General features: G+C 36.8%; 2 protein-coding genes across 6 annotated transcripts; both read right to left on the bottom strand.

Moving 5' to 3' along the window:
* Positions 1-956: 956 nt before the first annotated feature.
* On the bottom strand, positions 957-8697 carry cfap161 (cilia and flagella associated protein 161). Its single transcript, XM_005802034.3, has 8 exons — positions 8594-8697; positions 6524-6613; positions 6221-6438; positions 6066-6147; positions 4001-4036; positions 3787-3909; positions 3623-3696; positions 957-1359 (listed from the first exon to the last, which is right to left on the bottom strand). Exons 1-8 carry the CDS (start codon positions 8663-8665, stop codon positions 1191-1193), a joined length of 864 nt encoding a protein of 287 aa, XP_005802091.1. The 5' UTR covers positions 8666-8697; the 3' UTR covers positions 957-1190.
* Positions 8135-16250, bottom strand: LOC102234103 (ceramide synthase 2-like). 5 transcript variants are annotated; one of them, XM_023352370.1, is made up of 14 exons: positions 16153-16250; positions 15947-16013; positions 15644-15694; positions 15377-15422; positions 12861-13037; positions 12583-12700; positions 11496-11614; positions 11347-11404; positions 11101-11151; positions 10911-11003; positions 10535-10663; positions 9715-9821; positions 9480-9633; positions 8135-9384 (listed from the first exon to the last, which is right to left on the bottom strand). In XM_023352370.1, exons 1-14 carry the CDS (start codon positions 16198-16200, stop codon positions 9256-9258), a joined length of 1347 nt encoding a protein of 448 aa, XP_023208138.1. In that variant the 5' UTR covers positions 16201-16250; the 3' UTR covers positions 8135-9255. The 5 variants fall into 5 exon arrangements, with proteins under 5 accessions (XP_023208138.1, XP_023208157.1, XP_023208151.1 ...); XM_023352389.1 differs by having other exon boundaries at positions 15644-15690; positions 15947-16175; XM_023352383.1 differs by having other exon boundaries at positions 15644-15732; positions 15947-16175.
* Between the last annotated feature and the right edge of the window lie 2448 nt (positions 16251-18698).

Below are 18698 nucleotides of genomic sequence, written 5' to 3' on the forward strand. Positions count from 1 at the left end.
TGCATCCAGGGAGTCACAGCTGTAGTCAGGGATGTGAATGTGTGATACTGTGCCAAAAGTGAGAGCAGGATCACGTGTAGTTTTAACTAATTTGTTAATTTGTGAAAAACACTGCATCTCTTTAAAGCTCCAGCTTCTGATATGGGCTGCATGGCAAACCACCCAGGGCGGCATCTTGTGGAGAGCAACATGAGCTGCCTGAGCACCTCCCGCTCAGGCAGCGGGAGGTGCCTGAGCGGGAGGTGCCTTCGGCACTGCTGAATCTCAGCAGTGCCGAAGGCAGAGCACAATGACGAACTTTGGGTGTGTTAGGGGAATTGAGGGACGCCAGAAAGATGGTTCGCCCAAACAAGCTAGAACTGCCTCTGGCTCCACACACACACACAGAGATGAGAAGGAGAACAATAGACAAGCACTGCACAGCTTGGGGCGAAGGGCTTGCATTCCAAACTAATTATACATTCCAAATTTACTACATGTACCAATGCAACTTTGTAAATTTGAGCAATATACTTCACTGTTGGATCTGGTTTCACATCTTCCTCTACTGTCTTTGATAGATTCTCTATGGGGTTTAGGTCAGGTACACTTGCTTTCCAGTCAATGTGGTCATTAAAGGAGGTACTGTTGGCAGTGGGAGCTGATACTGAGTCCTCCTAAAAAATGAGAGAGCCTCTACATCACATTCAAAATAGTTACACCTTGTCAGTAGAAGGAAGCAAGTAATACTCTAAAATTTTTCTGATTGGCTGCACTGACTTTTTACTATGTTAAACACTGGGCAAAAGGCAAATAACATTGGTCTCAAAATCATCAATGACTACAGTTACCTGTTTGAGAAACATGAGAGTATTTCAGTTTATGCCGAGGTAGGCAATTGCTCTGTGACTATATCTGTCATTAGTCATTATATTCTAGACCAAATGCTATGGAAAAATTCCACTTAACAATTGCAATGAAAATATTCAGCTGCTTCATTTTAATAAGGGAAGAGACAGTACATTTGACAAAGCGTTAGTGCTAGTTTGTGGTTGGAAGTATCATATAAACTTATCACGATGGGCAGAGTCCAGCCTCGAAGCTTCTTATGTATCAAGTAAAAGCTATGATTCAATTAGAGAAGGTAGCCTTTATTGTGGAAATTTCAGGTATTGTTTATGATGTTTGTGCCCATTAAAACTAAATGGTGTCTAGGTGGGCTGCTGGACGTGAACCTCTAGTTGCAAGTGCCTCAGGAATAGAAGCCCATCCCCAGCAGGATCAGAAGTACCAAGGATCCAGAAATTAACATCTTGTTCAGCTCTATGGGTGTCAAGGAATGTGTGAGCTACCACTTCATATTCTCTTCCGTAAGCTGTCCTGTAAGGAAAAGAAATCATTAAACACTTGGTAAGGGCAAAAATGTCTCAACTGCCAAACACAAACTTTTGGACTCACAGTATGACCCCTTATCTAAATTACATGCTGTATTTGCCTATTGTTTGTGCCAGTGAGTTTTTTCTTACTTAGTATGACTTAAAGCTGCAGTATGTAACTTTAATAAGAAATATGTTTTATACATATTTGCTAAAGCTATCATTATGTCATGACAGTTTGCTATGAGTGAGATAATCTATGAAAAGATCAATCTCCTTCACCTATTTCTTGAGCTACAATTGCCGTCTGAAGAAGTGCATTGCTCCCAATGAAAAGCAACCAGTAAGAGACAGGAGGATGTTTTAGTGCTGTCAGTCAATCTGGTGAACGGGCTGCTAAATGTGGTAACGGCGAAGAGACAACTCACTATTACAGGAAAATCGCTCATCCGCTGTCATTTGTGGCCATGCTAACTAGATTTTCTCATTCACAGCAGGCTCTTCTTACGGTGAGAAGCTGCTGCGTAACAGACAGTAGGGAGGGAGTCATGGAGATGAGCAGTGCGCGCATGGGCATGATTGACAGCGCTAAGACTGTCCTTGTGGTTGTGATTGGTTGTTCATAGTTAGCACTGGGACACTGGGAGCACTGGGAGAAGGCAGAGGGTCTTGCTTTTTTTCATAGATCATCTGTCTCATACTATACAGTCACAACATAGTGGCAGTTTAAACAAATATGTAAAAGATTTTTTTTTTAAATATAAGTGATATACTACAGCTTTGATTAATGTGCAGTGTCCTTTTGAAGTTTCTTTGTACCACAGTTTACTCAATACTAATAAAGTTCATTGCCAAGGCGGAGATAGAAAAAAAAAGTACAATAGCATTACATTATATTTTAAGGTTTTTTAAGTAGCTTGTGTCTTTTGTTGCAGTAGCATAACTGCACACAGCAAATCTGAGGTACAAGTCAACTTTTAATTTGAATATTTATTTAGGGAAGGAGACTATTTCACCAAAAGAAATAGTTGCTTGCAAATACAACTGAAGCATTCTTTAAAGTTTTCACTAAACTTTTAAATCAGTCAGAGTTTCTAGGAAATTCAAATTGATAATCTATGACTTTCTGTTTTCCTGTGGTATAAATAGACTGCTCATCACGCTGGACAAGGACCAATCTTCATCTTTCCACCACACACAGAGAAAAAAATTGTAAAGGAAGTTTAAAAAACATATAGCGACAAGAAGGAGAACAACAAGCAAGCGCCACACAGCGAAGTGCTTGCGTTCAAAACTAATTATATCATTACACTGTACTAATGCACCTTTGTAACTTTGAATAGCATTGTAAAATAAGTCAGATATGAAATAATTTTACTGCACAGTGTTTGAACTCAATACTTGATCCATGTTAGTTTTGCTTTAATTACTGTGTCAAAGTGAAGTGGCATAGAGGAAATGAGCCTTTGCCAGTTCTGAAGTGCTAAGGAAGCCTATATTGCTTTAATATGTTAGAGAACTACAGGAAAATCTGACCTCTCACATTCATCAAATCTCCATGACAACCATTAGACTTCACCTGCATATCAAGCAGTTGTTGTGTGATGCCAGATAGAAGACTTTACTTTCATAATTTCTGCTATCATAAATGTGAACACATGGCATTTAGACAAATTCTTCTGGAACTTTGGCTAGAAAAAATCCTACTGAAATCTGATGTTTGTTCAAATTTAGAAACTGAATGTGCATCAAAAGTAATGGTGTACAGATGTGTAGATACACATTAGTTTAAGCACATTTCCTTGGTACATCCCAATCAAATTCCACATTTGGACACACCTTACATTACATATGCAAGTAGGTGCAAATAAGTCATGTTGTTGGTTTGGGTCCATTAGGAAATCATCTTCAGCTTTGCTGTATACTTTTCAAGGCAACGATACATACTTATGCAATGACAAATGGCCTGGTGTCAAATCAAATATATCTGAATTCACCCTGTGGTTATTGCACAGTTCTGCCCTTGGCCATGTTCTAGATCGCGAGTTTACCAAAATGTCTTTCACATTGTCAACAGTTTCCCTGTATGCTCTGCAGGTGTCGCCAAACGGACCAGTATCTGTAGAATTTTTTTTTGTGTGAGATGATGCTGCTGTAGTAAAAGCTGGATTTTCACCAGCACTGTAAAACCACCACCTGTAAAATATCAATATCCCATTTAGGTGAAGTTTATAATGAAAGTAAAAGAAAATACAAAAATAAAATACCAGAGTTGCTTTTCACTCAGAACAGCAAGGCCTTGGTTTGTCATGCAGTGGACGACCAGCACCTTCTCGTTAGCCTGCAAAAACAAATACAGGGTAGTTTTTGTTTACATAACATTTCATATGCTGCATTCAGCAGTGCACATGTCTAACTGTTAATAACTTACAGGAACTGGCAGACCCTCAGATTCAAATCTTTCCTGGGGGTCGAAGTGCGATATTTTCCACCGTGACAAAATGCTTAAGGTCTCATCCAGATAAACGTCTTGGAGGCCAGACTTCTTTGCACACTTTAAATTAAACACAATCCAATAGGTGATAGATGCACATGTTTTCGTTTCAGTGATTTTCACCTAACATTTATGATAAATGTGGATGTACCTTTATGAAACGCGGTTTATCACTGGTCAAGTAAAGCTGAGGCAAAACATTAACAGAAAAAAAGCAGTGGTCAAATGACAGATTAAAGATAGTGTTTAAGAAGAAGTGTTGACTTTTTTTTACAGAAAATTATACATTCACTGTTTTATTTCTGGAATTCTCTTTTTTTTTGTGTGTTGAGGAATTTTGCAAAGCACATTTTAATCTGTGATAAGAAGACTGTTGTAAATATTTGTTATTTTCAGGTTAAAGATTCTCAACAGAAGCTCCAGAAAGCTGATAAAGCCCACTTAGAAGTTAAGCTAACTTACTCTATAAAAAGTTTGTTCTGTTCTACGTGGATTTGTAAGGCAGAGTAAACTCCTGTCTTTGTGTCTGACTGGTTGCTAAGAGATTACTCAAGGGTGTTCTGCAGGTGGTGTACAACTAACTAAATCATGAATGAGTTCAAGTGCTACAGCAGCCATTTGCAGGTGAAACAAAGGTTAATGGAAACTTTACCTGACTTCAGGTGTTAATTATTAAAAAAAACTTTTGTCACAAGTCACTTTGTTCTTGAATAAACTTGCTCACAAAATATGTGTTTTTCCAAGAGCCTGAATATAATTACTTTCCTGACAAGGCCTTTTTCTTTATTAATTTTGGTGTGTTTTATTAAGGACCACTCTCCTGAGATTTTTACATTATATTAAATATATTACAGGATAGTGTAGAAGAAAGAAATTAAACTAAGCTGCTTTTGTTTTAACTTACTTGAGATGAAAGTATATAACTGACCAAAGTCATGTGTGATGTCAGTAAAACTGCACCCTGTTATATAATGTGTGTTTTCTGTGTTTAACACAGAACAGGAAATGAACATTTTAAATTTAACTTATGTGGAAAGATTATTTCCTGAGGCAATAATTCACTAAACCACATTGTTCAGCTCCTTCTTAACAAAATTTATGAGGACTGTAGGACTGTATATTTGACCAGGTCAAAATTAGTCACCAAAGTCAAATAAAAATTGTAAGTTATCCTGTTAAATGTACTAAAAAAGGTAGAATAACGGTTGAAATAACAGACATGAAAACCAGCACAATTCCCTTTTGAAACTGTAATATTGTGTGAGCTCAGTTTAGATCAATTTTCTTGGTTAGAAATCTGCTCCAGACTCTAATAATCACAAGCCAGTCCAAAAACTACAACTTTGGGGGGTTTTCTTTACTGGCACAGCTACCAGGCCTGGTAGCTGTTTACAATATTGTTTTTCATGTCTGTTTTAACTTTTTTTTTGCATGTATTGCTATCTTACTAAGGTTATTGCTTTTTGCAAACTTTTTAATGGCCATTTTTAAAAATAGACATCTACCATTACATTTAAATGTATAATTACTCATTGATTGATTTTTCATGTCTGTTTTAACTTTTTTTTGCATGTATTGCTATCTTACTAAGGTTACTGCTTTTTGCAAACTTTTTAATGGCCATTTTTAAAAATAGACATCTACCATTACATTTAAATGTATAATTACTCATTGATTGATTTTTCATGTCTGTTTTAACTTTTTTTTGCATGTATTGCTATCTTACTAAGGTTACTGCTTTTTGCAAACTTTTTAATGGCCATTTTTAAAAATAGACATCTACCATATAATTACTCATTGATTTTGACAACTCGATACAATTAGCAAAGCTGCTGTAGTACAGGGAACTTTACAAAATTTATAGCAAGGTTGGATTTGAATATGTGCAGTTGAAGTTAAATCTTTTTTTATGAAGAGACCGCACTGACTATGTATTCTCTATAAGAATTGCCTTGCAAATGCCTTTAGAAAACATGTGCACTATGTAAATAAAATGGATTGAACTTAAGGATTTACAGTGCAACATATTTTAGTAGAGCTTTAGTTTAGGTTTGTAATGTTTTAACATTACATTCTTAAAACTTGATGACATTTATTGAATACCATCAAAGCATCATAACTCTCCAATCAGTTCAGATACACCTATATTTTGTGAGAAGATGTATAAACCAACTAACGCTAAAACAAATAAAGCTTCAGGAAAAGGTTTTACTTACTCCTTTGGCAAAGCCACTTGTTGTTCTGAGAGCAAAACTCTGGTCAAAATGCAGAGTTGATCCTTCAGGACTGCCATCAACACTGCACCACACAGACAACGTCAGCTAGGTGCTCACTCTTTAGTTTCTGTTAAAGTCATTTTCTGGGTGCTTACCTGGTGATGATAAAAGCAGTGCGAACGCAGGATTGAATGCCTCTTCCTCCGCTGACCCCACATGGTATCTTAATGCTCGGCGGAGATGTCTTTACTAGATTGTCGATATTGGCGTTGATGCTGAGAGCGCTGTGCTCCCTGTCTGCTCCTCCCACATTCACCAACATCACAACATCTCCAAAATGTAGCTGTCCATTGACTGTCGCAGAGAGATTCACCTGCACATGTAGATAGACACCCTCATCACCAGTGATGCCTGTAAGTAACCATTCGAACTTTTAAATCAACTTAGATTCATGTTACCGGCTTCAAGATGTTTTGTTTGAGAAAGTCCACTTTCTGAGAAAGAAGCTCTCCCCGCCCTCTCTTGTTAAGAAATTCTTTTATTGTATCCTGGAAAAAACAACGGCATATGAAAGGTTTCCCTGCAAGCTGTTATTTACCACGACAAACTGTATTTTTTTTCACAATGTCTTAAAATAAGTAGAGATAAGTATTTGATGCGAGAAACAGGTGGTAACTTTTCTTCTGTCAGACTGGCAAGTGCACAGCGAGAGGAAGAGAACTATTTTTACCTCTGGTCAGCCCAGCATTTTGCTGAAACTTCAAACCCTGAAGTGGTTCTTTGGTCAACATTTGTTTAAAACTTAGGCCGGTCTTTTGCTTATATATGTAAAAACTCTATTATGTTTTTTATGGTGTAAAGCACTTTGAACTGCTTTGTTAAAAAGTTTTTCACAAACAAACTTGATTTGACTTGACATATATTTCTAATTCCACAGATGACTTAAAAGTACTCTTAAAATGTAATGTTAAAAAGTTGTATGTGACTTGACTTTCAGATAGATGGTTAAATATTAAGCGACATAACAGAATTTTCAACAGGAATAAGAAAAAAACCTTTAAAAGTATGAAACTTGAAGAGAGAAAGAAGTCTGACCAAATCAACTGATTCACAAAGCTTTCCCTGCTCTCCCATGTCCTTCTCTTTTTTGAACACCAGCTGAATATTTTTTGTCATTATCAGACAATTATGTTAACAAATCTCAGCTAAATAATTTATGATCATAATTTAATAACAATGCAAATACTGGTCATATTAGAATATTTTATTTAATTATTTTTTTAAAGTTATTGTTTGCTTTGTTTTGTATTCTGAAATAGCAAGGTATTTGTGTAATTCTCCTTTAGATACCCTCTGCAAAGATGCAGCAGATATTGTTAAGCTCCAAATTATTCATACTCATGGCATTGTCAAATTCAAAATAATTTATATTCTATTCAATCAAAAATGTACCACTGAAAATGAGGTGGATTTCTCAAGAATAATAAATTCCAATAAAATTCTAATTGGAAAAAAAGCATATTGTTTGTATCAAAACTTTATTTTATTTTTTCTTCTTTGTCTTCATCGTCTTCTTATTATTGCTAATATTTTTATTTGAAAATTTCATGCTGAAGATTATTCAAAGCCTTTTTTTTCAATGGAAAAACCTGTCTTTGCGTTGCAGCAATCAAACCCTTTTTATTGCTAGAGAGCGTTTTGCATGTTTCCAATGCTGTTTTCATAATTTATCTTCCATGAAAAGCTCCAAGTCATTGAGGTTGGAAGGCCTCTATGCCATCTCCAGATTAATTCTTTTAGCTTCAAGTCAGGACTGTTAACATCACTTCTAGTCAGAAGAAACTTGTTGGTCAAATTTAAAGAAAATACTTTATAACTATATCTACCATGAGTATGAAATATTTTATACTTCATCATAATAAATGACTAAGAACTTTAGGACCTTCACATGTATTAACCTTCTGCTTCCTGTTTTAACCGTAGGTCAATAAATTGATCAAATAAATACATTCTCTTATATAGCCACTCAAGGGGATTATATTTAAAATTAAGGTGACGTCTAAAAGCAATTTGATGCACTGGATTTTATTTTGGGGTGTAAAATTAAAGTAGGGTGAACACAAATGTACACTTCATATTTGTATCAGTAAAACATTTTTCACAACCTGGTAAATCAAACTGAGTAAAAAAAAGAAAAAAAAGAAGACGAAGCAGTATTTGGAAGAAACTTTGATCATGCACAAATTAATTCATTTTTAAACTACCGTTTCACTTATTTTTTGCTTACCATAGACGATCAGATGCATAAATGTGTACATCTAAAATGCAGCTTTGAAAAAATTTAGCTATGAGGTTAACATTAATGGAAATGCTAAATATAAAAATATGAAATAAATTGAAACCGTTTTACTTTACCGTAAATTCTTAACTCTTATTTTCACGTTTCTACACCCTTACTGATTTAGCTAAAAATATGTCGACGTGACGGCTAGCTCAGATAATATGTCCTCATTTTCTTTTCCACAAACCTCCTTTATTAGCAGGTCTTCAAACCAGTTTCCGGTTTTCACCTTAGGCTGATACAGTCGCCGATAAGTCATTTTGACAATAGCTATGAAACGTTAACAAACACACACAAACACACACCAACCAGCCAGTATGCTAACAGATTTCGATAACCATAGTTTTAAGCTACACGCGGTTTCTATAGAGACGGTTTCCCTTGATACGAGCTTTAACCGCGTCTCACCAGCTGTCGCTAGGGGGCGTACTGGTATTACACAGGACATCAATCTTTCATAGCCTGCCTTCCAAACAATTAACAAGACACAAATAAATACTGATTTGCAGCGTTCTAAAAACACGAATACGGTCATAAAATGTAATAAATACATAAAGTTTGATCAACTGCTGCAGCATAAACAGGTACATATGACTTCAAGATTCAAAATCAGCCTTGTATTTTTTATGATCACTCCAATTTGTACCCTCACATAAAATACAAGTAAACTCATGAAAGAGCTAATCCTAAATTTTAATTAGGGCTAAATTAAAATCACACTATTTAGGTTCCTTCACAGTTATTTCAAATACAATATCCCTTCCTTGAATTCTCAAGGTTTTAACTGAAGCACTCCAAGTAGAAAGTGTCCATCTGTCATGGTAGATGCTCCTCTTTTCTCTGTATAAGTTAGTGACCGTTAGCTCGATCTCTGGCACCATTCATGGCACCATTAATATGATTCATTTTGTGTTTTATATTCTTTTGCGAATCACTGTCGTCCTCCTCTTCATCGCTCCGAACATCGCCATCCAGTTGCTGGATGAAAACATGCCACACAGAAGATTTAGAACCAAGAGGCAGACATTTAGCCGAGAAACACTGCACATACACACAAACCATTTTGAACATACCTTGCTGAAGACAAACTTGTAAGCCATTCTTGTTATTAGAAAAGCCCAGTAGACATGAAGAATTTGAAGAACCAGTAACATGATGTTGAAGAAATAGTAGCCAAAGAAGGGGTCAAACCTCTCCAGTGGGTACACCCATGTACAGTGGATGAGCCTGTAGATGTGTATGCTTGTTATTCTCCCTTAGCTGCCAGCTGTAATGTGCTACACAAACAATTTTTTTTAATTTACTCACCAAAAAGGAAAAATAACAAGTCTTGTCACCATGAAGACAGTTGTAAATATCACAAACATAACATTAGCAGTCTTCTCCCATTGTGCGTAGTTAAACAACTTTCCTCCCTGTAAAGAAGCAAAGACAGGGATAAGAGCATTGTTTCTCTTGGGAAAAAAAGAGATTCAACGGAATAACAAGTATACTGTTACTTCAGGAGAAATAACAAAGCAGAAAGGGAGTAAAGGGAGGTGAATAGATATGCATCCCAAACCTTTCAGATTTTTATTCATAAAAAATGACTTTTTGTTAGTTTATAAATAATAGACCAACATAATGTCATGCTGTCTTGTAGATAAATATTTTTATCCATCTATCTAAAATTGTGTGCAGTACCAACTTTTGTTTCTAAGACATTTTAGGCAATTACATTATAAACATACTGTATGTGTTGTAGCTTTCTGCTTTTTAAAGTATTCACAGATTTAGAGAAATAATAAAAACAAATGTTTTACTTTAAATTGTAAAAAAAAAGGCAGTTATGTAAATAAACAGGCATTATTGAGCCTGCAGACATCTGTTATGGAAAAATTATGCAAATTATAGTGCATAAGAGAATGTATCTCATTTTCATACCCACTCTGGTCCTCCTATTCATTTAGTTATGGCTCTCTCCGTTGTTGCTTTGTCAAACATATAAACATCTTCTCACTGGACTTTTGTTTTCCAAAATATCAGACGTAGACCATGAATATCCACTGCTTTATCAGCAAATAGTCTTTCTTCTAGCAACAACTATGATTCAGAATCATTACAACTTGAGCATTACGAGAGCACTGACCTCAAGCACTATGTCAGAAGAGTCATGAACAGCCATCACAAGAGTTCCAATACGAATGTAGTTAGAAATCCAGGAGAAACTCAGAAGTGTCAGTGTGGCTACATGGTGAATCACCTGCTCTTTAAAGTCCTGCCAGCATGCAAACCACAGGTTAACATTACTGCATTTTGAAAAACTCTAACATTGATTTTATAAAGTTAGTAGTGGTATGTGCTACTTTTTTTCTATAAGTCATGCATTCCTCCATTCCTCAGTTTATGAATGTAATAGGAACTGTGATTTAGCACTTCAATATAAAATCTAATAAACATTTGAAGTTAAATTCAAACAAATAAAGATTTGCTAATTTTGTACTTCAGCACACTTGTATACTCACTTTCCTTTTCACATCAAACGTTAGGCTGAGGAGCAGAGAAAGGTAGAAGCCCATTTCCAAGGTATAATACCAGTACTGTGATGGGAGCATGGACTGAAGGAATATTTAACAAACATAAAACATTTTCATGAATCACACTGTTTACACTCTTGTGCAGCCTATGCTGATACAAAAAAGGGAATAGAGTTACCTGTTTAGGAAATTCTGCCCAAACCTCTTTTAGATCATAAAACCAAGGTTTCTAAAGTCAGCAACAGGACACAGAAGAAAGTAAGAAAGATCTGAACCAAAAGCAAAAATTATTGCTTATTTGCTTAGTAACTTGTGGCCTTTGGATCTTGTATTTTTTGCCCAACCTGCTTCCAGCATATAACAAATCAATTCACATTAAAGGTGGAAAGCGAAAATAACAATAAAAAAATTTCTGAGAACTTACATCGTAAAGGGCTAAAAGTCCTCCAAGGAATGCACAAAGATAAAAGCCGCATCTCCAACTGGCCGAACAGAGGAGCAGTAAAGTTAAATGTTTACATAGAGACCCTTATTGTCCTTTGTCCAAAAATCTTTGTGTCGACATACACTCACCTGGCTTCACAGAACCTCTTCTGAAGCCCAGGTCGATCCTGATTCCTCCTCCTCCTGAACCATACTTCTACTCTCCTTTCTGGCCAGCCGGTCTTCTTACACAGAGACCGAATATCCGCCTGAGACACAAAGCAAACAGTTCAGGTGTTAAAACACACTACCATACACACGCTTCAATTTTGCACAAGTTATACACTAGAATCAAGTTGTTGCACCTGCAGTATAGTATACATTTACAATAACTAAGGCAGGTGAAACATGATTCTTGATTTTGAGAGATTTCCCTGACTTTTAACCTACGTATATTTACAGCTTACAGAAATGTTGCATAAACAAGTATTTAGCTAGTTAGAGATTTTGTTTGTTTCTTCTATTTTGTCAAGTAAAAAAATTTGTTTCCAAATTTTAAGGGTTCGGTTCCAGAATTTTGCTATCTAGTAGAAAATTCTGAAGGACAATGTCCAGCTGACATTAGAGGTTATGCTGCAGGGGGGCACAGTCAACAGCAGTTGTTTGCTTTGGCTGCATACAGAGACACAAAAGACAGACAACAATGTGGACATAGACACTTCACACCAAAGATCAGTTTCCATCCAAATCCTGGACTGTGAAAGAAAGTCCAGGAGAGTCACAGGAGAGAACTGGAGCATGGTGGAGATAACATAACATGCAAAATCACTGCCAAAAGGTCACTGTCTGGGACTTGAACCTAGAATCGTCTTACTGCTCAGCCAAACAGCTCATAAATTGTCTTTGATCAACTGCATGTTGTATTTGCATATAATCATATGAAGTTTATCTTTTTGATGATCTCAGACCTTAAAATATGGCAAAAAGCCAAAAACATTTAAGGGGGTAAATGCTTTAATATAACACTGGAGGTTTATTTGAAAACACATTATTGAGATTCTTAATCTCAATATATCTTTGCTGCTGTCTTCCAGCAGCAATATTGTAAATTTATTTTCTCTTTATTTTCTTCCACAACAAGTTATTTTATTTATTGAAAACATCTACAAAAACTACAAAGCACAACACATTTCTGCCTGTGATTAAAGTGTGTAAGAAATAAACTCTCTTAACTTACCTGTGACGGATTCCGGGTTTGGCTGTAGAAGTATTTCTCTAGGGTTGAGTTTTGCTCAGCTGTGAGACGTACCTTGTCTCTGATCCCTAGAGCTTTAGCCAGTGGTGTGGCCAAGTATCTGAAACAGTACACAGAGCTCTGTGAACCTTCCTTATTGCACAACAGCAGCAACTTTTTAGAATCTCTTAGATTGTGCAACATAATCCCAGTATATTGAAATTAGACGATGGAATGGCTGAACTCTCAGTCACAATTACTCTTAAGTTGTGTAGTCTTGCCTTTCAAATAGGTATCTGACAACTAGTAGGCAGAGGGCACAGGGCACAGATGCATAAAGTTGAGAGGCTTTGGCATAAGTACGATCTTCTTTGTCTTTGAGATCTGCCCAGGAGACCTTCTCTGGAAGCCACAGACGTTCCCACCACAGCCAGTCTTTGATTGTCTGCAACATGATGCTAAAATGTGGAGGAAAAAAAAACAAAACAAAGAAAGCACAATTTAAACAATACGCATCTTCTTTTTACATTTTTCTCACATAAAATAAAGAAAACATTTTTACGGAGAAGACTATATTAGGTTCATAATTCTTTTATTATAATGACATTTTTTATTTTCAATCTAAAAAAATTTGACCTAAGGATTTAATTAATCAGAAAATAAGTCAGATAAAAAATTTTGTTGTTGCTATATCGCATATTTTGGTCCAAATAGATTTATGACTGAAAAAGACAATTTCTTCTTTTTTAAAATCCCAAATCAGGAAAGTTTATCTCAAATCCTCACAAAGTGTGGCATGTATATTTATACAGTGGCATTCATGTGTAATGTAATTCAATGTACTTTGAATAAATATAAGCGAAAATTGGTGAAGAGAATTAGATTAAAGATAAGAAAGACAAGAGAATAATTGTAATAATTCAACACAAAAGGAAAGAAACTGTGAAAGGCAACTTAATACCAAACAAATCGCAAATAGTGGAAATTAACTAATGAAATAATCTTTGACTTTTGTGAGAAAGACAATTACAAAAGTAAACTTATTTTCAGGCTCAATTTAAAAGAGCCAACTATTTCCGAATATCTCATGTTTTCAGGAAGTTGGTTCCAAAGCTGAGAAGAATGCAAACAATATGTTGATCTCCTTTGTTTGGATTTGGTCTAGGGAACACTGAGCGTACACATATCGGATGACCTGTTAGGTTCAGATGGTTCATGACCTAACCTTCCGTGCTTTATAGATCATTGACAAGATTTTAAATTATATTTTTTAACAAACAGGAAGTCCTTCCAATCAGTGCAGGACTGATGTGAGATGATCAATTTCTCTCTTTTTTTGGTCAGGACAAGTTCTTGAGGTCAGACAGTTAGTGTTTACTCATGATTCCACAAACAAAGTACATACATTGGGGTGACCGAGCTTTTTCTGTGGCCGCACTTTGACTAGATCTTTGAACTACAGCTGAACTTTGCCTCTTTTAAATTAAAGCTCAAGACTCTTTATTTTTAAATCAGGAAGGCTTTTAATGCTTAAAAATGTGGTGGCGCATTTGTTTTTGTCTATTATGTTTGCTTTGTTTGGTTTAATCTACCTTCTTTTTAGCCTGTTTTTTTATGTTTTCATTTATGTATTGATTTTAGTCACCAGTATTGAAGACGTATAAATGATTGATTGATTGACTGACTGAGTGATTGAGTGACTGAGCGATTGAAGCATGTACCTGTTCTGAGTCCAGTTTTGACAACAAATCCTTTATTCTGCCAATGATTTTTGAAAGTGGGAGGTGAATTTTGCAATAGACTTAATATAGATTTTTAAAACTAGGCCTAAATCCATAACTTGTTGAGTATGACAGAAAGCAAAATTCTAACCTTGCATTTTTTAAGTCAAAAACAATACCGTAGTGCACTGTCGTCATGTGGTGACAAAAATATAAAGTTGTATGCTATTAGCACACAAAAAAAAAATATTGTGTGCTATTAGCACACAATATTTGCTCAGATTACCAAGCTCAGATTACTTGATAATCTGAGCTGGGGGAGCAAATAGATGTTAAATAAATCTAGTCCAAGAGGTGAGCCTTGAGGAACCCCACATGTGATCTTTGTTTGTTCAATTTTATAAATACCAAATGAGACAACATATTGTGACTCTGGCAATAAATAAATAAATAAATAAATAAATAAATAAATAAATAAACCACTCCCACACAGTAGCAGACAATCCCACTCAATTTTCCAGTCAGTAATCCAGTATGTTTTGATCATCTGGGCCAAATGTAGTACTGTGGTCCAATAATAACAATGCAGAATGTTTATATGTGTCACTATGATCACTGGCAAGTTAAAACTAGATATCAGCCTGTAATTACCTATTTTTGAGGCATCCAGTGATCTAAAATAAGTTACCAGATCTATGCGGTGAGAACCTGAAGTTGAAAAGGAAGCCAGCATACTGGAGATAAAGAACTCCAGCAGATATCAAAGGGCAAGAATGATAAAAAGAAAGGTGAGGAACAATTCATGGAAGCAGAGATTAAAGAGAAGTAAAGTCCTTCCTCTTATGGACTCTGCCCATAACAAGAGTACAGAAAAAATATAACAAGCTAATTAAACCAAAACAAAAAACAAAAAAACTCTCCTTCATATCTGAATTCAGGGCTTCTTAACAAAGCAGACAAGATGATCAATGCTTATTTTTAATTAATTGTATTTACAAAGGCAGCATAAGCCATATGAAAATGTCCCTGAAGCTCAGCAGTGGTTAATAAGTCAGCATGGGAAAAGGCAGACATACCTGCAGGCGGTGTTGTCTTGACAAGTTTCAACAGTGAGGAGAGAAGCTGAAGCAGATACAGAATGGGTTACCAGGTCTGATGAAAGTCAAGTAAAACACTACGCAACTCAAATTGCTCTTTACGTAATAATTTCTTCCACAGTAAATCTTTTAATTTATGCTTTTATGTCTTTGATGTTATTGTTCTCTTCACTGATTTGAAAATATACATCATCAGAGACAAATGAACAGCGTAACAAATATTAAACTCAAGATTCACACACTTACCTTTACGCTGTGCCCAGTGCAGGTAATGCTGGGTGTTGTCTGGGAATCTGTCTGAGTGAGGTCAGTCTATTAAATATGCCACCCATACACTGCACTTAATCACATCAGATAACAGTTCTGTTAGATCCCAAAGCATTCTGGCTATTAAGAGGTCTCTTCAAGGAGAGGTAGGAAGTTAAAGTAAAAAAAAGATTTGCTTGAAAATCAGTAATCGTCCTAATCTGCACAACTTACATAAATGTGCTTGGACTGTCTCCAGTGAGCATGTCAAATAGATTAGTAGATCTGTGTTTGGTCGCTCACCTGATGAAAAAGTCCTGGGTCCTTCCCTCCCACTTTGCCTGCTGTGTTGATCACACCCTCGTTGTTGCTACAAGTCGTTTGATATGAGTAACGGTTAACAGCTTAGTGCTCCATGAATATTTTGGCAGTAATTTTTTTAGTTTGCAAAGACTAAACTGCAACAAGTCATCTAAAGGACAGGATCAGGATCGTTTGCGTACCCTCACCTGCAAGAATTCCCTTGGAATGCCGAGCAGCCCCCACAAAGGCCCCATTCAGTGGTGGGGCAGCAAGGGAGGAGGAGCCAAGCGAGAAAGAGGAACTCTCTCACACAAGAACAAAGAGTGAAACATCATGCTGCAAAGATAGCTACCTGAGTTAATAATAAACACATAAATGGAGCTTGAGCTACCCTGGGTGCGGCACACAGTCTCCAATTTCCTTAGTTTTTCTCAAGGCAAAGGTTATTCTCAGGAACTAGTTTATGGCTTTATTTTGGGAGGTATTAGTTGTCTTGAACATACAGCTAGAGGGATATAAAAGTACAGCAAGAGATGTCTGAGTCTTTGTTTTTTAAAATCTGAGACACATTTTGTTGTGTTACACCTGTGCTTAAGGAGGTCAACACAGACAACAAATTTAAGGCTACCATACATCTCTATAAGAGGCTGAAAAGACTGTTGTTCATTTAATTTAAAAGTACATGTAACGGTGACAAACAATCAAAAGAGATATTGAGATTGAGTCCGCAACATTTTAATTTAATAATTGTTACAAAGTAACTCCGTTAGCGGTCTCGTTCCTAACAGCCGTTAGAAAAAAAAAGCACATTCCCCACCGTTCCGCAACCACGTCAACCTGCGACACCACTAGTAAATAACACACAACAAAACACAAAACAGTATTAATAAACACAAAACAGTATTAATAAACACAAAACAGTATTAATTTACCCCGACTATTCCATCAAAATGGCCTGTATGCCACACTCTCCCCCTCATTAAAAAAAAAAAAATGTCCTATGACATTTTAAAGACCTTTTACTGGAAGTGATGTTATAAGTAAGGTACTTAACATGACATTCATTACATACATACATTACATATTATTGTAATAGTGTCCACCACTAACAGAGGATATTGTCACTTTAGATTACAAATGTCCAGTTACAAATACTTCTAAATATGTTCAGATCATCTCTCTAGTGTAACAGAACCTTAATTTCAGCCACAGTTTTTTTCTGATACCAGTCTTTTGTCTTGAAAGCACAGTCAATAAACTGTCTTTTGAGAATTCAAGTATAGTCTTTTTCTTTTAAATGTAGTTCTTAAACCTATATACAGTGTGTCTTTAACTCTGTACTTTAACACCTGGAACTACCCAGGGTCGCCAAAGTTCTTTACCGGTTGGGATCATACTCACAGGTAGTTCTTTAATGCCTAATTCCACCATGGTTGGCTCACCCAAAGCATAATAGGTCAGCATCCTCGGATGGCGACGCTCTCTCTTTGGGTAGCTGAATGCAGGTGGTGGAACAGCTGCATCCTCTTCTTCCTCAGAAGCTGTTTCTGCAGATGGCTCAGGGAGATCCTGGTGTAGCTCCATGTCTTGGCCTCCATCTTCTTCTTCTGGTATGTTGTTCATCCAATTAGCCTGAGATTCATTCACTTTCGGTGCGTTGTCTTGGTCAGGCAGGTCTGGTATAAATGGTTCAGCATCTGGGTTTAAGCTGACAGCTCGGTGACCACTGTGCTGAGCAGGAGGAAACTGGCACACTAGCTCCATTTCCTCATCCCTCTCACTGTCTGAAGATTCTTCTCGTTGACAAAGATGACATGGAGATGTATTCAACTTAGTCTTTTTAGTCCTTTTTGTCATTTTTGAGTCTATTTCTGGGCTGTCGATTGGCAGACTGTCACAAGGGAGCAGGAGGTTCCTATGCAGCACACGTCTTTTGCCACCTCCTTCTGGTACTACTTCATATACTGGGCTGATATCACTTCTTCTCTTTGTGATGATGTGCACTTTATCTTCCCAAAAGGATCTGAGCTTACCAGGACCTCCTCTCTCTGATAAGTTGCGTACAAGCACACGCCCCCCAGGCTGCAGGTCAGCTCCATAAACTCTTTTGTCATATCCTTTTTTTCCTCTGTTCGATTCACGGGTGGCAGTTTTGGTTGCGATCTTGTAGGCTTGCTGCATCCTGCTTTGCCAATCTTTGACATACTCAGCATAGCTTTGCTGTGTTTCATTTGGCTGTATGTTAAACAGGAGATCTATCGGCAGACGTGGGGATCGCCCATAGAGTAGATAATATGGAGCAAAGCCGGTGGTGTCACTGCGGGTGCAGTTATATGCGTGCACCATCTTACATAACGACTTTTTCCAGTCAGACTTTTGCGCATTTGTGAGCGTACGGAGCATAGACAGCAGGGTTCTGTTAAATCGCTCCACTTGTCCGTTACCCTGTGGGTGGTAGCAGGTAGTGTGGGACCCTCGCACGTGACAACACCTCTGCAGTTGAGCCATCAACTGGTTTTCAAATTCCTTCCCCATGTCGTGGTGGATTTTCTCCGGAAAGCCAAAGCGAAGGGCAAAGTCATCAAATAGCTTTTCCACAACTGTTTTTGCGGATTTGTTTTTTGTGGGGTAGGCCTGTGCAAAGCGAGTGTAGTGATCCATTATAACCAGAATATACTCATAGCCTTGCTTACAGGCCTCTAGATGCAGGAAATCAATTGAAACCAGTTCGAATGGACGTGTTGTCACAATT

Source organism: Xiphophorus maculatus, chromosome 2, assembly GCF_002775205.1.
Source record: "Xiphophorus maculatus strain JP 163 A chromosome 2, X_maculatus-5.0-male, whole genome shotgun sequence".
In the NCBI taxonomy this organism is placed as follows: domain Eukaryota; kingdom Metazoa; phylum Chordata; class Actinopteri; order Cyprinodontiformes; family Poeciliidae; genus Xiphophorus; species Xiphophorus maculatus.